Source organism: Panicum virgatum, chromosome 1K, assembly GCF_016808335.1.
Source record: "Panicum virgatum strain AP13 chromosome 1K, P.virgatum_v5, whole genome shotgun sequence".
Classification (NCBI taxonomy): domain Eukaryota; kingdom Viridiplantae; phylum Streptophyta; class Magnoliopsida; order Poales; family Poaceae; genus Panicum; species Panicum virgatum.
The window spans coordinates 52784825-52804550 of NC_053136.1; the positions used below are offsets into that span (position 1 = coordinate 52784825).

Sequence of the window (19726 nt, forward strand, 5' to 3'; positions counted from 1 at the left end):
CATGGTGACAATTGTTTCAAAACCTTTTCCTAATGAAACTTAAAAGAATACTCTCTCCGTCCGAAAAAATAAGTTATTTTAGGATTCAAAATTTGTCTCCAAAACAAGTCATCCTACTATATTTGAAAAATGCATGTGCATGTAAAAATCAATTAGTGCCAAATATAGATAATAAATAAAGATAAATATGATCATTTTACATTCTTATTATCTGTCCTAAAGTTTTGAGATGCAGGGAGTATTGAATTCGGATATTTGCCATGAGGTCTTCAATATAGAAAGGCACATGGTCTAGCATGGCCTACACGAAAACAGCATTGGCTTAATTGAATTTGGCTATCAGATGTTAACTCAATGCAATGCAATGGAACACACTAGGTTACTAACAAGTCCACACCACCATACTAAGTTCACGAGCGTAGGGCATGGTCTAGCATGTTTGTTTGAGCTTCCTAGCTGCTTCTTTGCGTGGAAAATCAGAAGTTTAAACAAACAACAAACTTCTCGTGCAACTTTGAAAAGCTAAATGACCAAAAAAAATCTGACTTTACATGAAAAGCTGTAAAGCTCAGTTTTAAGAGTTTTTCGTAGGAAAGCTAAACACATCTTCTGAAGGCTAGTGTTGTATTTTCAGAACCATAAAACCAGCAGCAACTTTTCAAAAAAAGCTTAAAAGCTGCAGCTCAAACAAACATGCCCTTAGTATGTTACAAGAAAAAATGTCAAAACTGCCTATTACATACTATACAATTAATGGCCTCAACATACATTCTCTAACACATTTCTCTGTGACATAACATTGTAGTTTTTATTCAATGTTCGGCATCATTTTACAACACATGCAAGAAAAAGAATTCTATATACGTATTGAGATAGCTCCAGATCGACGATAGATGCATGTCCACAGCAGGTCGTCCAGAAAACCCACTTATCCAAGCATGGGCGACGAGCCTACGACAGCATATAATTTAGTCAGCATATTTGTGCTGGTGCTAAACCGTGCCAAAAGTGGCGTTTCCATCAACACAATAGATCACCACACTATCATTATGGCGAAAACCATGCCCGATACTGTCACACTTTAGGTCACCTCTCTTCTCCTATCACAGAATCAGTCATTACTTTCTTCCTAATAATTGTAGGCACGCCGTAACACACAGGAGATGCACCAATCAGAAACGGAAGCCTGCAAGCTCGCCTAGCTTCACTTAGATATGAAGCTATTCGCTTCTGCCTGCAGCTGCAGCACTTGGTAATATCCTTTATTTGTTGTGGCTTCCTCCCTCGCGTGCCTTTTCTTCTTGCCCTACCATTATCCTTGGAAGCAATATTCATGGACTCAAATTCTTTTATTAGCAGGGAACACTTGGAGCAACTGTTGTCATCCGTAAAATTTTCTTGCAACCATGAATTGAGCAAAGCTTTGCTAAACCGGTCGATATCCTTATCTGAAACGTCCCAGAGGTTTGCAACGATAGCAGGGGAGCCAGCAAATAAATAGGACAAAGGGGCCCCTCGAGGAGCATAACTCCCTTTGCAATGAAGTGTTCCACTGCTACATCCCATAAGAAGAGCAGCTGCACAGTTATTTAGCTTCTCTATTTCTTTCCCAGAAACGTACTGCGTACCTGCAGCAATGTTAAAACTAGTTAGATTAGATCACAGACTAATTATGTTGATTCCACCATCCATTGTTGTTATTGTCCACATTTGTATAAGAGGTCTCCGAACAATACACAAACGAAAAGGTCTATCTGAATTGTACCCCATCTGAGGCTCTGATCCAAAAAAAAAGGAGAAATTTACAACCCATATGTCACTTCGAATTTGAGTGGTCATTTTCAACAAAACAGCTTAAGGGGTTGTTCAAAAGTACTGTTCAATTTACAAGTCATTTTACACTTTGAGACAAACTTTAACTTGCTTTTGCTGTTATAATCATTAGCTGAGGGCAGCATTGTCATTTTAATCATTTATTAATTTGTGTGCCCAAGTCTAAAACGAGAAGTGATCACTTTTGGTAGTTCATATTTATGACTAGTTGCATATGGCACCGATCGTCAAATCCATCAGACACTTAAAAAATATTCTTGGCTGTAGCACAAGCAAAATAGTCCCAACTTATGCCTATGCCAGACATGCCATATAGCCCAGACCTAAACAGTCTAGTTTACTACACTGATGAAATATATTCGATAAAGGTAGGTTGCAGAGCATTTTGCCTAAAAGAACTTCATCACTGGCTGTGCCGGTACTAGATTAGTCAATGGTGATGGAGCCTGGGCTATTACACAGTTAAAACAACTTTGCAACAATGCATCAGGCTCCCAGAAGAGAAAAATACTCAATTCTAAACAACTTAAGATGAACCTTCTGCTAGCTCTGCAACAAATTGAAGAAATAAAACTTCAAATAAACTAAGACACCAATGCAAATGTCTGACAAAATGAAAAAAAATGTTTTTATCTGTATAGGGCATACCACTTCCATGTCCAAAGTATAGGAAAAGGTCATGATTTGTCAAGGCCAAGACCAGCTCTTTGGTCTTTTGTCCATCCCAAGACCCAGCCATTCCCTGCGCATAATCATTGTGTTGTTCAGTTATATGATGGCACAATGTAAATCTACCTTCTAGCATGCAAACAAAAGGAAACTGCAATAGTGACATTTCATGAGTTCATGGACCATAAAAACAGAGTAAGGCTTTATACTAGATTGCCGCATTCACATTCAATAAATCCTTATATTTATGCATTTTGTTTATTGGCATTTAGTTGGAATGGGTGCCATCCAATGTCACAATTTTTCTTTGCCCATATATGGATACATGGAGGTTGCATAAAGAATTTATAAGATGTAGTATTAGTTTGAACTAATCATGAGGACGAGGAACACAATCCTCACCATCCAAACGTGCCAAAATACGTGTTGCCACCAAATAAATGCTTACTCCTCCCATAGTACAGCGCCATAGTTTTGCAAGACAAGGCTCTACGCCTCTACCATATACTCCGAACCATCAAGTCTAGCTAGTAAGCCTTTTTTTAAAAAAAATATCTTAAATCACTATCCACACAGTGTAAACTTTTGAAAACCAATGCCATGGGACAGGGAAAAGAAGTACTCATTGGCAAATTCTGCAGACTAGAGTGTTACTATGATCAAGTGCAATCAAAACAAGTGTTACTATGATCCATGGCAAGCAATACATTTTGTAGAATTGTTACTATGATCAAGTGCAATCAAAACAAGTGTCAAACTGACAATACAGTAACATAGAAGTAATAACTAAAGCTATCAGTAAACCATATTGTTTACTGATTGAGAGAATAATGGCTTATATTCCTCCAAACCCTAGAAGGGTGGGTATATATCATTCCTATACATGGGCCTCTAGATGGGCCTCTATACACGGGCTCACAAATACACCAACACCCCCACGCAGTCTGAACTACCAGCGCAGCGGTGTTCAAGACTGGACAACAAGAAAGCCAACACCCCCCGCAGTCTGAACTGCCATCGCAGCGGTGTTCAAGACTGGACAAGAAGAAAGTACAAAGGGCAAATACCCCCCCGCAGCCACAACTAGCCACCTGCTACGTTGAGGCTGGAGCGAAACTCCGAGGAGGTCGAGGAGGGTAGTCTCTTGGTGAAGACGTCGGCAAACTGGGAGGTAGTCGGGACATGGAGTACCCGAACATCGCCGATGGCGACCCTGTCGCGCACGAAGTGTAGGTCGATCTCAACATGCTTCGTCCGCTGATGCTGGACGGGGTTGGTGGAGAGATACACGGCGCTGACGTTGTGGCAGTAGACGAGCGTGCTCTTGGCGAGCGGGTTGTGGAGCTCCGCCAAGAGCTGTCGTAGCCAGGACGCCTCCGCCACGCCGTTAGCGACAGCCCGGTACTCCGCCTCGGCACTGGAGCGGGAGACAACCGGCTGCCGCTTGGACGACCAGGAGACCAGGTTGCCGCCCAGGAAGACGGCGTAGCCGGAAGTGGAGCGACGAGTGTCCGGGCAGCCAGCCCAGTCAGCGTCGGTGTAGACCACCAGCTCAGCAGAGGACGAGCGGGGAAGAGCCGCGTACTCCTCTTCCATCGCGCAACGCCAGTGAGAATCCGCCAAGGCGTCGCGGACAGAGGAAGGTACCGGAGAGACCCGCGGCTCTCCCTCGGTGGCGGAGAGAGTCGCGGCCTGAGACGCCATCCGCCGAGTCACCATGGGATGGATATGCCGAGGATCCCGATGGATGACTGGCGGGTGGTACACCGCCGGCTCGGCTCGAGAGGGAGCCGATGGAGGAGGCGGCGGCGGCGGCTCCGGTGTAGGCGTCGCAGGAGCCTCCGGAGCCGGAGGCGGCGCCGAACGACGCCGGTACACCTGCACCGGCTCAGCGTACCGCGCAGGTGCAGGGGAAGGCACCGGGGCTCCGTGCGCGACACGATCGGAGGTCCGGGCGCCGGAAAAACCTGCAGGGAAAGGACAGACAGGTAACGGTGGCTGAACCACCGGGCCAGTCGAAACCAGTGAATCCAACTCGGGGTCAGGAGAAGGTGTGGAGGAGGTGGAGTAGGGGAAATCCTACTCGTCAAAGACGTGTCGGGAGATCAGAACGCGGCGAGAGGTGAGGTCAAAGCATCGGTACCCCTTGTGGTCAGGGGAGTACCCAAAGAACACACAACGAGTCGAGCGGGGCGCCAGTTTGTGAGAAGCGGTGGCAGAGGTGTTAGGGTAACACGCACACCCGAAGATGGTCGTAGCGAGGAGGGGTACCAAAAAGAGCGTGGTGTGGAGTGGGAGCAGGAGAAGCAGTGGATGGAAGACGGTTAATCAGGTAGGTGGCGGTGTGGAGGCTCTCAGCCCAGAAGCGCGGGGGCAGAGAGGTCTGGATCAGAAGGGTGCGCACGACGTCGTTCGTCGTGCGAATCATCCGCTCAGCCTTGCCGTTCTGAGGAGAGGTATACGGACAATACTGATATGGTAGATCTAGGGATAGCACAAAGAACCTGTTCGTCGCCCTCCCTTTGGAGGCTCTGACTACTTTTAGGATTCTTCTTACTTGCTTCTAACTGATACATGATAGTCTCTTTTATAGAGACAACTGACTTGACCCCTAAGCAATATCCTAACCAAATCAATCTAACTTATCTCCTTCCTAACAAACCCAACTAATCCTTATTCCCGGCACTGTTCACGCAGTACTATTCACGCGCTACAGTACGTGGGCCCTGGGCCGGCTCCACTTGCCATAACAAAGACATACACAACTGAACACCCCGAGAGGACCGTGCTCGGGGACGACGGGCTGGCCGGAGGAGACGCGGAGGAAGTGCTCCGCCTCGGCGAACTAGAGAGCGAGGGCGTCGGCCGTGGCGCGCTCGCGCTCCCAAGCGAGGGTAGCCACGCAGACCCGCTCCTGGGCCGCCGAAGCCTCCGACTTGGCGGCGAGACCCGCGTCGGCCTGCTGCCCACGGAGTGCGGCGGCGGCAAGCGGCGCATCCGCGGGGGACATCCCGAGGCCGGCCATCTCGCCGCCGGCGGCGGCGGCTGAGGGTGGAGAGGGAGAGGGAAACCTAGGCTAATGATACCATGATGGAGAAAATAATGGTTTGTATTCCTCCAAACCCTAGAAGGGTGGATATATATCATTCCTATACATGAGCCCCTAGATGGGCCTCTATACACGGGCTCACAAATACACCAACATTTACAAAGGTATTTTTAGATGTAAAGAAATGTGGACTAATCAATTCTATCCATCATAAATATCTTTACTAATAAGACACATATGTTACAGTTCAAACTTTTATTTTGAACAAAAATACTATCAGGTGAAAGCAATTTTGACCAGAGAAATATTGGTTCAGAGAATGGAGATGATTTTCTTATATCATTACTAGTTAGGTTTTGTCAAATCATGGTTTACCTCCCACTCATAGTTCCTGAATAATTCATGAAATTCTTCTTGTGTGCTGCTCAGGTCACCGCTAGGATTCAACAGATAATATGTTTTGGAAGGATCAATAACAGGAAAAGGAGGGGCTATGGCACTGTCATCTTTGTTTCGAGATAACGCTAAAAAGATGCTACCCATTGATGGCATACGATAAACTTCTTGATTCCTTAATACAGGCAAATTCTCCCAAGGAAGCATCTGCAGTTGATAATTAAGGCAAGTGAGGTCAGTGAAGATGTATAACACTGCTAAACAAACAACGAAATAAATCCCGGAGGTAACATATCTTTTATAACAACAAATGAAGCTACAATAGAGCCTAGCAGCAAGCAATGCTAAGGTGACTAGGAAATTTATTAGCCATTCAAACAGATCTCACATCTAGTTACCAACCAGATAGCGCAAAAAAAAATGAAATGGACCAAGTCAGAACAGAAACAAATGATAGATAACATCATCAGCGATATTCAACCATACCAGAAAAATATGCAATCAAACAACAATTCCATCTAGAGCTCTAGACTTGCAATGCAGATTCAAAAAGTCTCAAGATATAAAATTAGTAAATCTAGTTTTCAAAAAAAAAAGTAAATCACATAGGAAACAGCTAACAGTAAAGCTATTTTTCTGTTCACCTGCACATTGACATCAAGAACTAAAATGACTGGATCTCTATCAGCTGGCTCAGGTAGCGCATATAGGGCGTTTGTTATTAAACATTTGAGTGTCTCCAAAGCTTCATCCTCAATCTGGCAGGAAGAGAAAGCTCTAAGTCTATCCTTCCCACAGCAAGCTCCCCTTCCAAAGTAACCTTTATACAAAATAAGTTGATAAACACATTCTTGAACTTCATCCGCTGATAAAGCACCGCCAAGGATAGCCTTGATGAGCGCTGGATTAACTTCCAATTTTGTTTCCAGACCAGTGATAATACTTGCGGAGGCTTCATCAATGTCTTTATCAGATAATTGGTGGCCCAAGAGAAGGCATTTCCAGGGTCCAAACCAAGATTTTTCCATGTTTCTGTTCGAAAGTATGAGATGGTATCAGAACAAAGAAAGATTAAGATACATTCCTATTTTGACACTATTCCAACAACAATTGAGCCGATTTGCAGTTTGACATGAGCTAAGGTAGTCTTACTTCAGTGTGCCATCAAGGTAGTTGTTGAGCTTCATTCTATGCGACCACCATCTGACATGATCAGCTTGCACAGCATTTGTAGTGATTGTTGCACTAGAGAGGGATACAAAATTCTCCTCGAGTATACTTTTGAAAATAGGGACCACATAGTCTGTAATTCCATAACCCCAAGGGCATTGCCACTTCTTACCAAATTCCATTGGATTGCCCAAATCTTTGATGGAAGAATCAGCAGATGGCATTTCTGCTATGCGACAATAAGCAACAATAAGTAAAAATACAAAATATAAAGAGAATATATCAGGTGCAAACCAACCTCTCCGTGCAAACCGTGCAAACTTTAATCTGGACCACCGGATCAACATCCAAGGGGCATGGGGGATTGGATAATTTTACAATTAACCGCCCGCCCTTGGATTGGGTAATCACATTTTTGCAAATACCCCCTCCCACCCCCTGCGCCCCTCCCCTTGATGTTGATCCGATGGCCCAGATTGAAGTTTGCACGGAGAGGTTGGTTTGCATCCGATATGTTCCCAAATATAAAAGATCCTAGACTTAGTTATATTACTGTATGCAATCGCAATATGCAATCTACACACCTTCTGAAATAGCAATCACTGGAAGAAGCATTGTTGTAGGTTTGCCAGCTGAATCAAACCTTGAAAGCAACATCCAAGCAGGAAGAGAGGAAGGAAGGAGAAGAAATTCCTCAAGGAGATCAACATAATCTCCTCCAATCATACTAATACACACAACTGGTACATCCGGAAGTTTTTGGAAGAATTCTATTATATCTTTCTCAATATGGTTTATGTCCATTGATGGAAACCTGATGAAGGAATTATATTTTAAAACAACATTTAAAAATACATAACATTAAGAGTTCAACTGCTATTGAAATATTGGATCAAGTCCATTTTTGACCCCTCGATTCTAATATTTGTATTATTTTGAGCTCCAACTCCAATAGCATTTAAATCTTATCCCAAAATCCTCGTCAACTGTTAAAAACGGTAAATTTTGTACCCCAAGCCTGTCAGAAGTAGTTTGGGTTTGAGGTGGCAATGGGTTTTGAATCCATGATTGCAATATTTGCCATGTCAGCTGTGACATGTCTCCAACTTAAATACCCAGTTGCTGTCTACCTCATTTTCCCTTTCTGTTCATGGGCTCCAAGTTGGTGGTGCTCAAGTTGTCCAGTACCTGCCTCACTGACGTGCTTGAGCAGCTGCACCTTCGGAAGACCAGCTCATGTAACTCATTCTGCTAGAGCTCAGCAACTTGAGCAGCCCCGCAGTCCTCAAGCTTGACAAGAACGGCCTCTTGGGGAGCTCAAGGTCTGCATGTGTTTTCCTCTAAGGCAGCATGTTGTCCAGCTCAAACCCGTCATCCCTGGGCAACGGCACCAAGCTCTACATGCTGGACCTGCCCAAGAAACGGTTCTTTTGTGGAATACCCAATGCCCAATGGGGTGTCATTTTACAGAAGCTCAGCAAGTTGCTGCTGCTATGCAGCGTGCTGTCCAGGCCACTCTCGCAGAGCATCCCGGACGGTGTGCCACTGTTCCATCTCAGGCTCAGTGAGACTCCCAGGGGCATCCCAAATATTGGAATATTCAGGTGACTGCGGCGGCGGCGGCAATGGGAGTAGGTATTCCTGCTGATTTCAGCTGAGCGTTGCAGCTGGTGAAGACGGCGCAAGGTGGCGGTGCAGGAGGTGAAGTGTGAGGCACCGAGGCAGAGGGAGAGCAATTGGGTGGTGGAGCTCGAGCTCAGGCTAGGGATTTGGATTGGAAAGGGAAAGGGGAAAGTGAGAGTGAGAGGGTAACCAGTTGAGACACACATCACTGTGATGTGGCAAAAGAATGCCAGCATGGATTCAAAATCCACTGCCACGGCAGGCCTAAACAGCTTTGGACAGGCTTAGCGTACAAACTGCACCAATTTTAACAGTTAGGGTAAGATTTAAACATTATTAGAGTTAGGGGTCAAAATCAATTAGACAAACAGAAGAGTCGAGGGGCTAAAAGTGGACTTATTCATTAAAATTTTAAACCTGACAAATGCTGAGACACCCTCGTGCATCTCACTTCTGGAATCTTCAAAGGTGCCCTGAAAAAGGCAAGGAAAAACAATTCGGTAATATTGGAATACAGCACTATTTTAATCCAGCTATTAACTTGCTACAGTACAAACCTTCAAAAACTTTTTCCTGGGCAACCCTTGAAAACTAGCAAGGTAATGATAATTGTGATAAGTTCCCACAGACATTTGATGGAAGTATGCAGCCCAATGACACAAAGAAAGAGATTCTTGAGAACACAAAGGCAAGTGGATGGAGGAACCTGTCGTCGATAGCAAGAAAGTGCATGCAAGTAACCTGCAAATCTGCAACCAATTTGCATTTCAATACACAAGCCACAAGCAGTAAAGCAAGCAATATAACTAATGACCAAAGAAAATGATATCCACAGTACACCGGCTGTTCAAAAAAAAAGATAGAATATCCACTAAGCGTAAATGACACCACAAACCTCCTGACAAAGTGAGGGACTCTCCCTGGATAGAACAAAAGCTTTGAGCAACCAGGTAAGAATATCAGACATTTGCACATTAGGGAGACAGCAACAGACATCCCTGCAGAAAGTGATAAAACCAAGACAATTTAGCAAGCATCCTGAACTGCTACAACCAGATTGACATATATGGAAATGTCGCATAATAGCGGTCAACCTTGGCTGTTCACAAAGGGAGCTTTTTAGCAAAAAGAAGCTCATACTGCATAATATTTCTGCACGTTCTAAAGGGAAAAAATCACTAGCACTTCCATCCATGATGAGTCCAACCAAATGAGGCTCATAGGTTTTATAACAACCCTGTGGAAGGGATCTGAAGTATAGCAATGATATGCACTGCCAATAGACGCTATGGACTTCATGATTCACATAATTTCCCCTGTGAGATCCCAAGGCTCTAGCTGAAAAAGAAAGACAAGACAGTAGCTGAACCACCATATGGATGAATAAGTTAACTTTACTAATAGCCAACAAGTAGCTCAATTATAGACATTTGGTCAAATTTCTTAAGCAGCATCACATGCAGCACTATCATAATCACATGAACCAGCACATTTTGCAGTATCACAAAGTCCTCAATTGATATTCATAGTAAGATTGAGGACCTTTTATAACATGTGTAGATTAAATTATATTTCCATTACCTTTGAAAGTACAACATGATGGCCCGTCCATGCTTGTAAAGTAATATACTTAAGACTTCAAACAAATAAAGTCAGGATGTCCTTAGAGAATATCTTAACAATGCATGCATAAAATACCAGCAGCTTATCATATTAACTATCTGAACTTCCTAACCAAGATTCAGCCAGCAAATATTTTGCCATCTGTTACAGTTCTATAATTGTTAAATTGGCCCTGATTGTTAGATCAGCCAATACCCTATCAAATTGGTGTTAACCCAAGCCATAGTGACACAAAAAATAAATGGCACCTGTTACAGCTGATTTTAACAGCTTACAGGACAAAAAAAAATAGTTACAACTCAGGGGACAGTTTGTAAAGTCGCACTGAAACTATTTTACTAAACAATATTTTGGTATGGAGAAGGTCACTATGGACCATAACCTGCTAATAAGCAGGATGTTTTATATATTACATAGTGGAATGTTTTTTTCCCGGCAATGTTATACGGTGCTGAATCTTTAGGTCTCTCTTAACCGACGCATCCCACGTCAGTTTAGGTCTACCTCTACCCCTTTACATTATCGACCCGCTCAAGAACCCCATTACGCACCGGCACCTCAGGAGGCCTTCGTTGGACATGTCCAAACCATCTCAGCCGATGCTGGGTAAGTTTCTCCTCAATTGGTGCCACCCCGACCCTATCCCGAATAACTTCGTTCCGGACTCTATCCCTCCTTGTGTGCCCGCAAAACCACCGCAACATCCGCATCTCTGCTACACTCAGTTGCTGGACATGTCGCCTTTTTGTAGGCCAACATTCAGCACCGTATAACATCGCCGGACGAATTGCTGTCCTATAGAATTTGCCTTTTAGCTTTGGATAGGAGCGCTTGGAGACTAGCTATCAATGTGCCTGAACCTTGAACTTATTTCTTTCGGGTTTCATCTCTAGCCTACCCCAACTTGCTTGGGAAAAAAGGCTATGTTGTTGTTGTTGTTGTAATGTTTTTCTCCCGAACATGCAAGAGAGCTGAGTATCATTATGTTAAGAAGAAGAAAAAGGGTAAGCACCCTTACAACACACACACACACCCCTCACTACAATAAAAACATACTGGGTTACAATAAAAAAATCAACGATTGGGTGAACAGAAAATATATAAAACAACCAATTGATAAGAGTTGAGATACACCTAATTAATCGATATAACAATTCTTTTTTTGAGTTTTTGCAGGCTTTATTCTTTGTATCTAATATCAAGCCCATGACTGCATGTCTCAATCTTGAAGCAACTGAACACAGAAACATAAAAGGAAATACCTATTTTCAATAGAAGTGACACACAGCAGCGCCGGCGAACACAATCCCATCTGAACTGCAAAATATTTTGAATGCACCCAGAATTGAGTGATTTAACCAAAAGACATTTCCAGCAGCCAAATATATTGCACAGGCCATCTTTCCTGAGGTCAATGCCGCCAGGGAAACACTCTGATTCACCACCAACTAAAGAATCTGCAGGCAATCCATCACCTTTCACATGTACAGTTCGCTTACTAGAGCGAGTTCTAGTCTTTGCATTAGTCTCTGCATTAGGTTCCTTAGCTAAACGTGACGAATTTCTGGATGTCCTCTTAGCTTTAACATCTAATGGTGGACCTCCTTCAGCATTCCTCGTGATTTCCATTAGAGCTTTCAATGCTGTGGGCTCGTCAAAATGATCAACAGATGCTTGTCTCAACAATAGACAAACACTGCATGGAGGTAACATACCATCCTTTGAAACTACTGGTTCTTTCCCACTACAAACCCCATGCTCAGTTGATATAATACAATCTTTGCTGCACACATGACAAGCAGTTTTGAGGGTACCAAAGGACCCAGTAAAAAATTCCAAGTCAGTGCTGTTCAATTTCTTTATTGCAGATCGGTACATGCTCAAAGCCATAGGCAAATTAACTGCCGACGGTTTCTGGAAATCTTTTTCAAAGCGACTCCAAAATAGATCACCAACTTTCATGTCGACTGATATCTCCAAAGTTAACTTGCACAGCTTACATGAAACAATGGCATCATGTTCCAGTAGAAGATCTTGGGCATTTTTAAGTTCACTATCTGCTTCATCCCATAGCTGTCGCTTGCTGTACAGTTGACCTGAACAAAATCCAAGGAATGTGAAACCGAACAGACAGTCGGACAGATGAGCAGAAAAACAATGAAAGAACTATATATACCTAGCGATGATGTAAAAGCAATACGGAAGACCGATAGCCCATGGAATTTTGATATCTCTTTTCCAGTCCGTAACAGAACTTCTGCTTCAGTTCCATTACCAATTAATTCGTGCATCATAGCGACCTGAAAAATCACGAAATTAGCATCATAAATAAGGAAATCCTCACAAAAGTGCACAAGTGCCTGTGGCTGTGGTACTAGCACTATACAACTCCAGCCCACATTCAATGTGCTACAGTAATATACTGGTACCACTAATTGTTCTCTATTCTTTGCTGGTAACTAAATTACCTTATTCTACACTACTAACATACCTGTAAAGTGCTCTCAAGATAGCATCTAAGTACACTCCATGAAGTAAGAAAAGAATCCCTAGTGCTGGTTGAATTGCTGGAATCTGGCCAAATTTCAGCTACTGTTGGTCCCCATGCTTCAAGAGAACCGAAGTCCTGTCCGCAACATTGGCTTTCCATATTTCCAGAGCTGCCCGAATTAAGTTTGAATTTCTTTTTTAGGAGCTTTTTGCGCAAACGGAGTGCTTCTTTTCCATATGAAAAGGCCTGTTACAAAACTTTGCATGTGTTTAGTTACACAGGAGCTAAAATATAGAGCAACCACACGATCTAGAAATAAAATAATTCATAAACACTGAAGATTCTGTGCCAATGTTTCACAGGACTATAATATGGAGAAGTTAAATTGTTGAGTGCGAGAATGATCACCTGGAGAATTTGTCCACATGAAAAAAATCTTTCTGATAAATCATAGTATAGGTATCCAGCTAGAAAAATTGCTTGGTCATTTGAAGTAGCCTGCAAAATTCAATATAACAATTGAGAAAGAGAATGAGCAACCATGGTTACTAATTTGATGTGATGTAACTAACAGAACTTACTTCAGAAACCAGAGACAAGGCAGCCTTATTGACCTCATCAACACTGACATCAAAACGTAAGGATTGTTCACAAGATTGAGGGAAAAATAAGTCACTCGGCAACATTCTCTGAAGAAACATAATGAGAGAAGGACGTTCTCCTCCAAAACAGTTTCTCCAAAAATCAGTGTGGTTGCAATCTACACCAAGATGCTCTGCAGCTTCAGAAATAAATTCCTTGTCCAATGGGAGATGACAGTATGCATGGCTAAGGCGCCCACTGGTGAACAGAAAGGAAAATATCTTTCGAAGGGGTAGGTTTTCTTGCCTCCATATCCTTATCATAAGCTCGCACAAGTCAAATTGAAGCTTAAAGCAGCCCTGAGATGGCAAAGTAAAAATAATTATGTAGATAAAGGAAAGTAATTGCATCTCATCATATTTAATAAACTGAATATATGCCATGGTCTTACCTTCATAGCCAACAAATCAACCAGGGAACAAAGAAGTGGTACAATAGTTTGTGATGGCCGTTGACCAGGAGAAGAATAATCAAAAGTCTCCACTTTTGACCACGAGCTCAATGCACTATTAATATTTTTAAATATTACCTATTCAAAATAATGGCAATGACACTAATCATTATTAGAAAAAGGTATATTTACAACAATTTACTACGTATACAAGGGTGTGTGCTGGTAAAGCGTATGCGCTTACGAAATACGGCTACAATTTTAGGTGGTTACCTCGCAACCAGGATTGCCTTCCAGGGTACAATGGGCATGCAAGCATTGCGCAATAGCCAATTGATTGATCACAGTTGTGTTGCTTTGAGATGAATCCTTTGAGATGGTTTGCTGATTTGATGAAGAAATATTAGTAATGGTATGGCAATATGAAAGACTTGACTTGAGGCAGCTTTCAAACTCACCAGTAATGATATGGCTTCAGATAAAGACTCGAGGCAGCTTTCTATGTTTTGCACTCCACATGCACGAAGCGCACCAGCTTTTCTGACAAGAAACCTTGATCTCTGCAAACAATGTTCTTCTAAATAGTAAATTTTATCCAAAAGAACATCTATGACCCTTATCTGCATTTCAGCACAGAATTTTGAGCCTCGAGTTTCCATCAATCCATATGCTAACAACTCCTGCAGAAGAAAATGTTAGCCCAAAAAAACAGACCACTACAGGTACACCAACTTTAAACAAATACAATAAAATATGGTACCTGCTCTAGAATTAAGCCTATCAATTTTTTCGGCATGGGAGACGAGCAGTCCAAAAGAGAGTGATACAGAAGTGGAGGACGATCCACACCTTGATTACCCTCAAAATCTTTGTGTGTGATCTATAATTTGAAAAACAAATAAAAAAAGTTGCATCAACATATATGTTGTACTACTGTAAACAGCAGAATTCTTTTCAGTCAATACCTTAACCCACAATTTGATCAGTATCGAAGAACTATCAAAATATTCAGACATGTCGTCATAAGCCAACAATTTAGACAAGCTCATCGCAACAATCTCGTGTGTCCTTTTTGATCCACATCTATGTAGAGTTTCAACCATCTTCGCAATTCGTGCAAATGCATCAAAGAAGATATCTTTCAACATATCCTTCGACAAATGCTCCATAGTTCCGTTTCCTTCTGTCCTTGACAATAATCCACAGTAAGAAAACTTGACATGCGCCCATATTGCATAGCAGCATAGTTCCAAAGCTTTTGCTGCCTGATGCACAGCCATGATATTCAACTTCAGTGGTAACTCAGAAATGGTATCTTAGCCAGAATAATAGAAATAAAATAAACTTAGAAGGGTACCTCTTGGTCATGTCCAGTATTATAGAGTGTCACTCCAATGTTGCCAAGTGAAGATATCAAGAATTTGCGCTCCTCGAGCGTTATCCATTTACTTGAAATTGCAGAATTGATTGAGGCCAGGCTTTCCTGGACTATGCAAGTAAAAGTTGTTAATAAATAATGAGGACGGTAATACAAAGTTAGTGACAGTAAGCAACTCAGTAGCCATTCTAAACAGCTAGCATTCACATATAACCAAGAAGGTTTACTGTTTACTATATCTGCGTACAATAGATTGATAATCATTGACATAAAGATTGAACCAGGGATTCTGTAAATGTGCAAGCCACAATAGCAATGTTTGACCAGGATCAACATAAACATAAGAGAAGCGTGAAAGGGTGCCTAGCCGGATTGGTTAGGTGGCCTCAGTAGCACTCCTCAGGTCCTGGGTTCGACTCCCAGTGGGAGCGAATTTCAGGTTGAGGTTAAAAAAATCCCCTCGCCTGCCTACACGCCAAAGCACATGGAAATAGGTCCCGGCTCACCCCGGCCCGCTCTCACACGGGTTACGGTATGGGTTACGGCGCCCCTGTGTAAGGGTGGGGCAGGGGTTCGGGGGTTTTCTCGACCTGCGTGAGAGGTCTTCTTCTTACATTAATGCCCGGGGGGCGGCTTGCCCCTCGCAGGTCGAGTTTTTTTTAAAAAAAAAAACATAAGAGAAGCAATTAGCGCACCTTGACATCTTTGTTAGTAACAAAAGAAATTTTAGTCGTCGAAACAAGAGTTTTCAGCAAGGTTCCACGCTGTTCAAGCAGTCTCTTGTTGTCACGTTCAGACATTTTTGTACAGCTGTTACAACACATGAAAGCACCTTGTGAAATCAGGAATCATTACATTCCAACAACAATACAAACATAACTCTTCCAGTAAAGCATTTATCCCTAAATGCTCTGACATTTAATTGATTACAGTGCCAATACTAATGGTCTTACAGGCATACCTATAAGCCTTGAGGCTGGAATCGATGAACTGATGCAGTGTTGTCAAGATAGAATCCATGTTTCTGGAATAATGGACTGCTTTTCCTTCAGAGAAGTTCTTCCAAACTGCATTTGCATGCTGCAATAACACCTTGCAAACAAACTCCATAGAATCTAAGTATGTCAACAAAGATATACTATCATGCGCCATATGTGCCAATGATCCAACTGCTTTGTCTAAAGCTTGTAAATACTTTTCATTGTTGAGAATGTCTGCGGATAAACAGGGCATTTCACTTCCCTCTTTCTGGGTACAATAGTATAATCCAGTCGCATAAAGATGAAGAACTGAAGCGGTTGGAGAGGGAACCTGTAAATTGCATGAAAATACACTAACCAAAACAGCTGTGGTACTGATGTGGTATGCTTAATGAAAATCAAATGCTTAAAGCAATACACCATGTACCTCAGCGAAATAGCGACCTTGTTCATAAAGTAGCTCTGAAGCGCCAACACATAAATCCCTATTAGCAGAAAGAATGCACCGAGCAAAGTATGACACAAATACCAAAAACTCATTTACAGCTTTCAGTAAGTCAGCCTGAAAATAAAACGCATTACATTAGAACTCGTGATAAAAGACCCATTGGCCCATATTTATATCTTGATGACAAAACGCTCATTAGCTTATTACTTAGATAGGATGGAGAGCTGGTAATAGGAAGTTATTGGCGCACTCAGTACAAACAATATATGAGATGCATAAGCACACCAGAAATCTAATCATCATTGCTTAATAATGCATCAATTTATGAATGCAATGAGTTGTATAATCAGAAACTACAGAGTGGCAAAAATTGATAAGAGTATAATAGAACGAAGAGATAAGATTGCTTAAACAAAACCATGTGGCAAGAAACTACATCAAGTATCAACTTCAAGATAAGAACAAAATTCTAACGGTAAGGTCTTGGTGCTATAATACGGTAATATTTTGAGCAACGCCATCCTACAAGTAAACATAGAAGTCTAAACCAATGTATTGATGGTGATACCACAGAGTTAAGATTGCCTACAATTGCAGCTACCTAGAACTATAGAGGCCTAACTCAAAATTTAGAGAGTAATACACAACATTCTCACATCTCCAGAACTGCTGAACCAGACTTATATTCAAAATATTGAAACTTATAGGTTATAACCTATATATCTAGCTTTGTGCAAGCAATATCCCACTTCCTTTAGTTTTAGCAATTCATGTGGCACTCTTTTGTTATTTGCAATCATGACTTGCACTGTTAAATTCAGCATGACGCCATCTTCTGGAGTTTGGTGATATCCTCATATCCAACACTTTTCATCCAGGTGGATTTTCTCATAGGAAGGTGGATCTGTATAGCCATTTTAAGTGGCCATATGAATACATACACTACATGAAATTTGTCATACTATGAGCAAAAACATATCTTTCTGCACAACATGTGCAAAGCCAATCTATATTTATTAATCAAAAGATGTATATTGGTATTTGCAGAAAACAGTTGGGATCTGCATTTTAACCTTACTAAAGAACTGAAGGCTTCCATAACATTTCTCCGCTGAAATTTTTATTATTATACTGTACCCAGGAAGTGAACCTGGCTCAGCTAATTGGAGTGGGAGGTGTGCCTGTGCATCCCAGCCACCAAGGTTTAAGTCCTCTTCAACTTGAATTTGGGTGCCTATTACTTCTTCTTAATCAAGAAAAAACATAGCTCCCCTTAGGTCGGTCTCATTTTCTGTAATGCAATGAACCTTTTTTATTCTTTCATATGTCATCTCGATCAGCACCGCAAGTATACAAAGTTGGCTAATGGTAATGTCCATCCAGGAATACCTTTTCACGGTAGAGAAATTACAGCAGACTCACAGGCGATTATAATATAAGCAGAGGAAGCATCAGATTACCTTTACACATACAACAGAATCAGCTATGTTTTTTAATACAAGGAGCAAAAGCTTTGTGCTCCCTCCCCAGCTGAAATCTACAGAAGAGCAAATCTTGCGAGCAACCTGCAGCCAGGGAAATTAGGATTATAATAAACCAACCAGCCAAGACTCCTATTTGGAGAATATCGAAAGGCAGCCAATTTCATACTGACACATACTGCTGGCAAACGCTCAGTCATCCTAGCATTCACATACTCTTGTATCGTAGAAACACAGAAATTATGCACCAGCTCATCAGTATTGAAGGATGAAGACTCAGAAACAAGGAAAAGGTTGCAGCGGCTCATTGCATTCACAAGAAGCGTGCGATACTTCGTGCGGACGTCATCAGCCAGAATCCTGCACACAAAGCATATTAACTCCATAAACCCACACCGTATCTCCTGTCTTCCAACGCAAAGTTGGCAATCTCACCGAAGCCATGGCTGCAGCTGCTCAACCAGACTGAGAACCCGTTCATAAGGGGCAGCTTCCTTCACGTTGCCCTTGCTGGCACAATTAGCAAGGCAAACTGTGAGCTCGACCGCGAGGATGGTGACTTCAGGGTCCGCGCCAGCGTCCCCAGCGCTACCAGGGTCCGGAAGGATAATGGGAGCAACGTCTGCGGCGCCTCTTCGTGACTTGGTGCTCTTGGTGGGTGGAGAGAGCGAGGAGCGGAGTGCGTCGAGGGCAGCGGCCGCCTCCGCATTAGCGCGAGCAAGGTGGCCGCGCGACTCGAGGCAGCACACGAAGCGGCCTCGCTGAAGTAGTACGGAGTAGGGCTTCCCCGCGAGGCAAGGTGATATGGCCTCGAGGGAATCCAAGAGGAGGCCGTAGATCTCGAGGAGATCGTCGGCGCCCCCACCACCCGCGTCGCCCGAGCCAGGACTCGCGCGGACGAGCGGCGGGAGGAGCTGGAGCGCGCGGGCGATAAACGGGAGGAATCGCTTCGCGAGGGGTCGGAGGGTAGCCGCGTCGGGCGGCGGCTGCTTGTTCTGCTTCGTCGCCCTCTTCGGCGGCGGCTTGGGGTTAGGGTTTGCGGTGGGCAGGTAGGGGGTGAAGGGCTGGAGGTAGGCCTTGAACCGGGAACGGAGGCCGGCATGGGAGGACGGGGACGAGAGGGCGGCGAGGAGGTCGGCGGCGGCGGCCTCCATTGCCGTCTGTGGGGGTGAGCGGAGGAGCCGAGTGGGGAAATTTTGCGGCCGTGTTTTGGGGGATTTTGGGGGTGGGAATGGGCGGGAAAAGAGGGAGGGGGTTTCGTTTGGGAAAGCCGGGAGGGACTGGGTCACTGGGGACCGTTGGGGACTGTTGGATCGGTATCGGTTCGGCCCTTCAGGAGAGGCCTGCCGAGCATGATTGAGAATTGGGTTTCTCCCGTGCCCGTGTGTTGCTACGAGTGGTAAAAGATAAACACTCAAATAGATTGGACGTAAATATTCAAAAAAGTGGTGAATACAATGCTTGGCAAGATGCGTGTTTTAGTACCACACGAAAGAGCTTAGGTGCAGCGTGTCTACCTAAATACGCCGGGGCGTGGACAACTGAACTTCCT

General features: G+C 43.3%; 1 protein-coding gene across 2 annotated transcripts; it reads right to left on the reverse strand.

Annotated features, from left to right (window-relative positions):
- Positions 1-610: 610 nt before the first annotated feature.
- On the reverse strand, positions 611-19400 carry LOC120643306 (separase-like). Of its 2 annotated transcripts, none has more exons than XM_039919698.1 (27): positions 18610-19400; positions 18354-18534; positions 18154-18258; positions 16673-16807; positions 16227-16576; positions 15961-16075; positions 15245-15370; positions 14853-15152; positions 14648-14767; positions 14346-14567; positions 14161-14271; positions 13888-14025; positions 13436-13795; positions 13263-13352; positions 12855-13100; positions 12540-12663; positions 11626-12459; positions 9835-10078; positions 9636-9738; positions 9298-9489; positions 9158-9213; positions 7702-7931; positions 7100-7343; positions 6592-6979; positions 5927-6154; positions 2482-2575; positions 611-1628 (listed from the first exon to the last, which is right to left on the reverse strand). In XM_039919698.1, exons 1-27 carry the CDS (start codon positions 19326-19328, stop codon positions 1087-1089), a joined length of 6597 nt encoding a protein of 2198 aa, XP_039775632.1. In that variant the 5' UTR covers positions 19329-19400; the 3' UTR covers positions 611-1086. The 2 variants fall into 2 exon arrangements, with proteins under 2 accessions (XP_039775632.1, XP_039775631.1); XM_039919697.1 differs by having other exon boundaries at positions 18348-18534.
- Between the last annotated feature and the right edge of the window lie 326 nt (positions 19401-19726).

What these genes read in the sequence shown, in the direction of transcription:
- LOC120643306 (XM_039919697.1), bottom strand. Translation starts at nt 19,328, where the DNA reads ATGGAGGCCGCCGCCGCCGACCTCCTCGCCGCCCTCTCGTCCCCGTCC. An exon ending in CAGCTGCAGCCATGGCTTCG is followed by an intron (nt 18,535 to 18,609) that starts GTGAGATTGCCA and finishes CTTTGTGTGCAG; the next exon opens with GATTCTGGCTGATGACGTCC. An exon ending in ATTCTGTTGTATGTGTAAAG is followed by an intron (nt 16,808 to 18,153) that starts GTAATCTGATGC and finishes TTTTATTTTCAG; the next exon opens with GCTGACTTACTGAAAGCTGT.